This window comes from Anastrepha obliqua, chromosome 6, assembly GCF_027943255.1.
Source record: "Anastrepha obliqua isolate idAnaObli1 chromosome 6, idAnaObli1_1.0, whole genome shotgun sequence".
NCBI lineage: Eukaryota > Metazoa > Arthropoda > Insecta > Diptera > Tephritidae > Anastrepha > Anastrepha obliqua.
The window spans coordinates 30,743,625-30,752,937 of NC_072897.1; the positions used below are offsets into that span (position 1 = coordinate 30,743,625).

The 9,313-nt window shown below is 36.8% G+C and overlaps 1 protein-coding gene across 1 annotated transcript; it reads right to left on the minus strand.

The window, feature by feature from the left end:
- Positions 1-690: 690 nt before the first annotated feature.
- Positions 691-1,704, minus strand: LOC129250290 (uncharacterized protein K02A2.6-like). The gene has a single exon (XM_054889926.1). It carries the CDS (start codon positions 1,702-1,704, stop codon positions 691-693), a length of 1,014 nt encoding a protein of 337 aa, XP_054745901.1.
- Between the last annotated feature and the right edge of the window lie 7,609 nt (positions 1,705-9,313).

Consider the following 9,313-nt stretch of genomic DNA (forward strand, 5'->3'; position numbering starts at 1 on the left):
CAATATTTGAAAGTATAAGGTCCTTCGCTGTTTCGTATCTGACCATTTTACTTGTAATCGGCAACTTGTTAATCGATTCATCTAAAATTTGCTTTATTTCAGATTCAAATTCAATTGATGCAATAACATAATCTTCTGACGGATTGAGTGTATTGCTTATCAAGCGTGACAAAACGTCAGCGTAACCAAAACTATTTGTTGATATAAATTTTAATTCGAAATCGTATGCAAGTAATTTAACTGCCCATCGCTGAAGTCTATTTACCTTATTACCGAATATGGCAAGAGGAGGCTTGTGATCAGTTTGTAGCTTAAATTTTCGACCAAAAATCATTCTGTGAAATTTTGTAAGTGCAAAAATAATTGCCAGTGCTTCTTTCTCTATTTGGCTGTAATGTTTTTCTGCTGGCGTAAGCGATCTTGATCAAATGAGCCGTCTTCAAATTCATGGAAAATACAAGCTCCGAGACCATAGTTAGATGCATCGGCTGCCACTATTATACCTTTTGTTGGGTCATAGTGTGTTAGTAGAAGCTTTGATGATAAAATATCTTTTAGGCTATCAAAACATGTTTGCTGAACGTTTGTCCAACGCCACGTTTTATTCTTCTGTAGCAGCTCGTCTAATGGACCTCGAAAATCTCGCATGTGGTTAATAAATTTCCCATAAAAATTTATCGCACCCAAAAATTATCTTAGTTCTGATTGATTGGTCGGTTCTGGCATATATTTGATTGCATCAATGTGCTTCGGATCTAGACTAATGCCGTCTTTATTGAGAACGTACCCTAAGTAGGCCATTTCATGATAAAAAAATTTACATTTGTCTACTTTTAATTTGAAACCGTATTGCTGTATACGAAGTAAGACTTCGCGCAAATTTGCGTCGTGGTCTGCTTGGTTCTTACCCGAAACAAAAATATCGTCGATGTATGCCGCCGTGTTGTTTAAACCTGCCAGCATTTGGTCTGTAGCATTGTTAAGTTTAGCGAAAATGTCTTCAGGTAGAGGCAGAGGATATTGATAAGTTTCCAAAGCATCGTTTAGAAATGTCGAAAAGTCAGCGCATAGGCGTATCCTGCCATTTGGCTTTTTTATTACCACAATTGGCGCAGCCCAATTTGAGTAATTAACTGGAGAAATTACGTTTAGATCTTGCAGTCTTTGTAATTCTGCTTCAACCAGGTGTTGAATTGCGCAAGCGACGACTCGCTTTGGACGGAAAACAGGTTCACAATTAGCCTTTACAACTAAATGCGCTTTAGTTTTATTACAGAGGCCTAGTTGTTTGTCGAAAAGTGCTGGATAAAAATCTTTAAGTAGTGATTTATCGTAAGTTTTTTGTATTGAAACGATACTTGCCTGTTTTTTCGACGAAATATGATTACAAATAGTACTGAGAGGCATATCCTCGAGTTGAAATGCAGATATCCAATCCAAACCGAACACATTAAGAGTGATTGTAGTGACAAAACACTTCAGGAGTTTTGTTATTCCGTTCAGCTCCACTTTGATCACAAATTGTGTGTACAGGGGTAACTCACCAGTTGCACTTCTCGCGGAATGCGTAACTTCCTTGGTGTTTGCCAAACCTAATTTCTTGAAATTAGCTTTCGAAATTATTGTGATGTCGGACGCTGTATCAAACTGGAGCTTGACTTCCACGTTGTTGATTTTCACATTCACATATTTACGTTGCGACATTGTTGTGATACTGTTTGCTTGGTATATACTGTTCGTTCGCAAATGTTGTGTGTTTGTTCTCCCTTTGTTGTAACCTTTATTTTGACCCTTGTTGCAGGTGCTTTGTTTTGCTGTCGATCTTGATTTTATTTTGCAATATCCTTCTTTGTGTCCCATTTTGTGGCATTTCTCACAGCTATGATTTTTGTAAGTGCAATCACGTACGTAGTGCATGGCTCCATAAACCAACAAGGTGTTTTCGACTTCTTTAATTTTTGCTCATTTGCAAGCAATTTGTTTACCTGCGATTCGTAATTTTTCTTTTCTACTAGTGCTGTGTCCAATTTTAAATTTATTATTCGTTGACATTCTCTTAATAGTGCGTCAAGATTAACTGTGTCGGCTTCTTTGTCCAATTTAGTTAACATTCGGGTTCTTATATCCCTTTCCGACCTATGGCAAATCTAGCCAACCAATTGGTATGCATTTTTGGTCCCTATCACTTTGGTCAGTGTAGAAAATAGCTAAAAAGTTTATTTCGCCGAATCTTCTGTGTATCCTTTATTTCCAGGATACGCACAATTGTAGCGTTTCGGCCTGAATACAAATAAAAATCTATAAATAAATACAAATGCACGTTGCTAGAAATGTTAATTTATTTTATTTTTATTAGGCACTTTTATTATTTTTCTGTATGATATTTCGCAAAACAATTTTGTCTTTTATTTAAACGCAAATAAACTTTACATTTGGTACAAAATAAACCTGTGCGGGATTTACAACGAACACGCCTGCAACATCTTGCTGATGACAAATCATGATCCTCTGGTATATGATTGTACCTATCAAGCCTCTTATCAATGCATGGCTGTTCAGATGGTCGATATTTTTTAGATACACTTGGAGTTTCTTCTTCTTCGGTATCGGAGATATACTCTTCACGTGGTCTTTTCGCAACAGCTTTCAGTTGCTTAGCTAATGCTAATCTAAAACTTAGTAAGTCATGAGAATCCGCTCGAAATTTCGAATTTATTTTGCAAAGTTCTCTGTACTGTAGCCCAGAGTTGCAGCATGCAAGATTAATAAAATGAATGAAAACTTTCAATGTCCACTTACGAGTTTTGAAAAACGAACGGATTAATTGATCACATATGTATGTATATCTACCCCTCCCATAGACTTGTTTTATTCTCGCACTATCCTTGGAGCCGGTACTTTAGCATACTTCTTTTCCTTTTTTTCCCAGCGTTTTACATTGGAAACAGGCCCGCAACCATAAGCTGATGATGCCAAGATTACCGCTTTGAAATCCTTCCACTGGACCAAGACAATATTATAACAATATTATCCTCGCTATGACAAAATTCTTCCATATCACCCCTTTTCATTTGCCTTTCATTGGTAAGGTGGATGTTTTTTATTCTGTTCCTCATTATAGCATAAATACCACCGTTTAGTAAAGCCTGAAGGAGTGGTATTGTCGTAAAGTATCGGTCAAAAAACACTTTTGAACCTTCTGGAAGTATTTCAACTAAACGTAAAACGAAGGCTGGACCTACGCCTAAGTTCGTATTGGAAAGTGGTGTCGTCTTTCCTTGGTAGATTTCAAAATCGAGTACCAGCTCTTCAGATGTCGTTAGTACCAGCTCTTCAGATGTCTTTAATCCCACTCCTCTAGGTTTGTTAGGAAGGCTTTGTCTCACGAGGCAACGACCAGTAAATGGGATCATTTGCTCATCTATGGAATAATTATCTCTTGGCTTTCTAGGAATGCTCCGACATGCCGATCTTACAGCTTCAATTAATGGATTAATCCTCCAAAAAACATTTGATTGTTTCCCTGCTTCTGTCACTCCATTTTCGTCCATAACATGGAGGCACATTCGCAAAAGAAAAAAGCGATCACGGGACATTGTATCAGCAACAATTGGAAGCCTCGTTTTGGTCTCCCAGTACATGCGCAATCTTGGATAACGTATGCAGCCCATCGCAATATTTATGCCAAAGAAATTCTTTATTTCACCAATTGTAGTCCCTAGTGGTTTTCCTTTCGAAAAACATATGGTATCTGTTTGTGTATTCCGCAACGCGTTTGAAAAAGTCGTCATTGAAATATTTATAAAAATAGTATTTAGGGGACTCCACCTCTATGTTAACTACCACAGAAATGGAAGCACTCTCTTCCAGATTTATTTGAAATGGTCTTTTCCTCATTTGGTGGTCAGTACCTTCGCCATTCCCTTCGTCACTGTCATCATTTTCATCATTTGCAGATTCACTGTGCGCGCCAGGTAACTCCCAAGTAGCATCTCGAAGATCATCATCGCTACTAAAGTACTCCAAATCCGAGTCTAATAGTGCACACAATATTTCGTCTTCAGTCAATTGCTCTGAGTGAAAAAAAGCAAACAAATATTTCGTTAAATAAGTCCTAACACGCACAATTGTGTCACTTCAAACTAAACTGGCTGTACATTAATTAACGTCACAAAAATACACTTAATTTCACTTTTTAATTAAAACTTCTTTTGTTATTATTATGATAACACATTTTTTAAATATAAATTTCTCTGTTTACACAATTTAAATAATTTTTCTAACTTACTCTTTCGATTCATTTTTTCAAATGATTGAAATGACACATCAAAATAGCGAAATTCGCGAAAAATAACGGACACCAATAACTGTTCGTTGTGTTTTTATTAAGAAAATAGCTCGCACAGTTGTGTATATCAGGTTGAATTGCACTAGCGCAGATATTTTCGGAAATATTAGGATTTAAATTTATACGCACTATTGTGCGTACACGGTCGGAAAGGGATATCGAAGTCTGATTCGTCTTTAAGTCCCATTACGAATATTAAGCATTTGAATTGATCGAACGTTATGTTACTTAATTTGAAACTTTCACACTGTTTATTTACCTCCGATGCGTATGTGCTAAAATCCATGTCAGAAATGGTTGTCAGATTTCACCGTAGCACGTTCTATCTCGCAGCTGCGCTGCCAACACAGGCCATAACCAAAACAGTGTTGTCAACACACACTATAGCCAAAACTGCGTTGCCAACAGGATCTCTCTGTTTCTTGGTGATAATTTCTACGAAATGATGGTAACAGAAACTTACCGATATCACCATCAAAATGTCGAAAAATACCTTAAAAAGAAGAAAGAGATAAAATGGACGGATCTCACTATTAGCGAATTCAAGAAATTTTTAGGATTACTAATTCTCATGGGCCAAATTCCAAAAAGTACTATCGATGAATATTAGACAACAGATTTGTTATTTGAAACACCAATAGTGAGTCGTGATTGATTTAAAGAAATATGGAGATGGTGGCACTTGGCGACCTTCTATTTAAAATTCGACCTGTTTATGACAGTTTGCTTGAAAAATTCTGTACTGTATATACACCAAGAAGAGAGATTTCACTAGACGAAATCATCATACCAAACGAGGCGGGCGGCCGCCGCGCTACCTAGCATACTTTCGTCGAGATCACCCGCCGTTAATGTGTTAAGATTCTCATGAATCAAAACTGTTGATATCCTTTAATAAGGTATTTAAACAAAAGTAATGCCTCGTTTTTAATTTATAAATATGAAGACTTAGAAGATATAGTTCGCGCAGTCGGTAGGATCTACAAAGGAATTTAAATTTCCTAGATCCCAAAATTCTAATTATTTTTCTAAAGAGAAATAAACGTGAAAGACTCTAAATATACAAAAGAACAAAAAACCAAAAACAATTTCATTCAAAACAAAAATCAGTGAGGTTAAAAGAAAATAAATTAGTATATAAATAGTGAATAGAAAGAAATAAAGCATTAACAAAAATTAGTGAAAAGACAAAAGCAAATACATATATATTAATATATATATGTACATATATATATAATTGGCGCGGACACCCGTATTTGTAGCGTGCGTCTTGATGTTGTTTCACAAATGGAGGGACCTAGAGTTTTATGCCGACTCCGAACGGCAAATTGTTGTTGATGAAGAGCTTTTTATGGCAGAAATACATTCGGAAGTTTGCCATTGCCTGCCGAGGGACGACCGCTATTAGAAAAATGTTTTTCTTAATTTTGGTGTTTCACCGAGATTCGAACCTACGTTCTCTCTGCGAATTCCGAATGGTAGTCACTCACCAACCCGCAAAGATATTTAGCAGTTTTATAAAAAATACTAAAAAAAAGAAAACAAAAAGAAAGACGTTGAGAGAATAAAAAAGACATATTAAAAGTTATGTAAGAAAATAACTTAGTGCTTAGCAAAAACTCGATGCAACGCAATAAAATCTTTGGCGAAAATAGAGGAGGCAGCTTGATCATGGCAAACCAACACGACGTAGATGAACTGCCGGAGGTCATCCGCAGACAGGAAGCGGAGTTGAAACGACTAGAACTGCAGCAGCAGCTACAAATACAACATCAACATCAGCAAACCCAACATCAACAACTACAGCTACAGCACGAATTTCCGTTTCACATAACGACAACGGATATCATGGATCAGTTTCGACCCATTAAACCTCTTGATGAAAAACACAATCCAGGAGCGTTCATAAACTCCGCGGGGAACCCAACTTGTCCCTCTGTAAAAACAATCAAGGATTGACTGAGTTTTGCTTAAAGATAGTATTAGTAAACGAGAAAACCCTCTTGAAAAGTTCAGCCCTAAAAGGAGCTATAGGGAAATATTTAACCATTGCCGGATGATTAAAGTAAGCTATTTAACCCCTTCGGACCTCATGTGGAGAATTATACACATAATGTTTAAAGCCTTATTATATTTTTATTTTACTTTGTTGACAACACTTGGCACCTAATGTGCATAATTGTGCACATGCTGGAAAATTCGGAAAACTAAAAAACATGTCTGATTTTTCACACATTTGTTTTTATGGTGTCCTTCTTACTAATAATTAGTAAAAAATAATTTTATTATCCATTCAAAATAATTCATGTCTGAAGGGTTAAGAGAATTGTTTCATGAATTTCCTAAATGCAGATATGAAATAAATGACATATATTTATCTGACTTAATGAAGCCTGGCATCTAGGTTAGGTTAGGTTAGGTTTGGCAGCCGCATCGCACATAGAGACAACGATGCCACTTAGACCACGAAATGGGTCCGTTGTGAAGCCGCGGGGGCTGAGCTACATTTCCCTCTCCATATTAAAACATCCTGAGCTTTTGACAAAGCGTAAAAGGTTGTTGATACCTAAAGTGTATAGATTATCTATATTCGTTAAGAAGTAGGATTTTAAAAATCGGTTCCTGCTTCTGGCTAGAGCTGGGCATGTGTAAGGTGTTGAATTGTTTCCAACTCCTCCTCATTTCTGCAGCTACGACAGAAATCATGCGTGTAAACGCCTAATCTCCTTGCATGATTTCCTATGAGACAATGTCCTGTGAGGGCCCCTACTAAGGTCCTGATTTGAAGTCTATTCAGTTTTATAATGCTCTTGGACAGACGTAAATTTAGCCTTGGCCATGTTTGCCTAGCAATTTCACAGGTGTTAGCGCTAATCCATCTTTGATTTGCAGAATTGATTAGTGCGTCCTTAATGAGAAGCTTACAAGTTGCGAGAGGTATCTCCATAAAATTACTTATGTCTGGCAAACAGGTACCTTCTCTTGCAAGTTGGTCGGCCCTACAGTTCCCTGGTATATCTCTGTGGCCTGGAACCCAGCACAAGATTATACGATATTGTTTGGCCATCTCATTTAGAGATTGGCGACAACGTAAGACACTCCTTGATGTTGTTTGGAATGCATCCAGGGCTCGTAGGGCAGCTTGGCTGTCTGATAGAATGCAGATATCCGTTGATGATATTCTGTTTATCTTTAACCATTTTAAGGCTTCATGAATAGCGTTTATTTCCGCTTGAAAAACACTACAGTGATCCGGTAGTTTAAAGGATTCACTAATAGAAAGCTCTTCGCAAAATAACCCTGATCCTACACCGGTATCCATTTTAGACCCGACCGTGTAGATCTTAACGGGTGTGTTGGGTGTTGGATCTTCTTCAAACCATTCCAGTCTAGAAGGGATTTTCATTAGGAAATTCCTTTCGAAGCAGAGAATTGGAGGATAATAATCGCAGTCACTGGGTATATCTGTGTAGGAGTCTAAGATGGTCGAATGTCCCTGTGTGACAGTCTTCCATTGTGAGCTCGCTTTGAGCCTTACAGCGGAGCAGGCCGCTAAGTATTTGCAGAAGAGATCTAGGGGTGGCAGATGTAGTATGATATCCAAGGCCATGGATGGCGTGGTTTTCATGACGCCACATATTGCTGGCATCTATCGACCAGATAATATGGACAGGGACCTGGTGGATATATTATTAGAAAAAATTCACGGACCAATAGTTTCCAAAATACAAATTGGCAAAAATCCTAGCCAAATAATAATTCCCAAAATAGCAATTGTAAACCAAATAGTAGCGTTGAAACCCGAAATTTTAATTGGCGGAATTCAGACCCTTATCACAGTTTACAATACAGGTCAATCAATAATTTTCCAGTTGAAAATTACAGCTGAAATTCAACACAATAATTAAATTCCAGTAAAATAATTCAGTACAAACAACGAAATTCTTCTCAAACTAGAAAATCTTATCATAGTAGGCAACAACGCCAAACTAACCAACCCCTCAATTAACCCCTTTTTTACAGAACGATAAACGGAATAAGCCAAGTGACACACAAATTATTGTAGAAGTTAAAAAACAATTAAAAGAAATGGTAGAGCGAAACATAATTAAGGAAAGTAATTAGCCTTATAATAGTTCTTTGTAAGTAGGGCCAAAGAAGAACGTCAATTCTGGCATCCGAAAATGGCGAATTGTTGAAGATTACTAAATGAAATTACTATTAATGATAAATTTCCAATTTCCAATATGGAAGGAATTCTTGATAAATTGAGCAAAGCTCAATACTTCGCTTCTATTGCTCTTGCCAAAGGATTTCATCAAATTGTAAATATAAAATGTATTTATGTATGCACGTTGAATTTTTGCCTTTTCTACGCCTTCTGGTCATTACGAATTTATAAGAATGCCATTTCGGCTTAAAAATGCCCCTTCGACTTTTCAGCGACTTAAGAAGGTCGCGAATTTAAAGAAAATTGTTAAAAGCAACATAAGCGAACCAAATTATATTATAGCTTTCGAAAACCTAAAGTATATATTAACAAATCCGCCTATTTTAAAATATCCCAATTTCAATAAGCGCATTAAGCTTATCACTGACGCCAGCAATTTTGCTATTGATGCGGTTTTGAAGATGGTTATCCTGCTTCATTCACATCGCGAACACAAAATGATCATAAACAAAATTGAAATAACAATTGGAAAAGACCACGAGGTAACAGTGGCCACTTCACCAATCAATAGCTACAACCAAAACTCATGCGGAACAACAACTTAACATCCGAAGAAGACAACTCTAGCACAATTGTAGAAACAGGTAGAAAAAATCATTTAGTAATTAAGTATTTAAACTTATAAACGGGTCACCCAGTATAGTAATAAATGATGGGAAGGTAAATTATAACGCTTTAGTAGATACAGGTGCAACCAATAACTATGTTAAGAAAACCTTAAAATTTAATATAAA

Excerpts from the sequence above, each read along its gene's own strand:
- LOC129250290 (XM_054889926.1), bottom strand. The coding sequence starts at position 1,704 with ATGTCGCAACGTAAATATGTGAATGTGAAAATCAACAACGTGGAAGTC.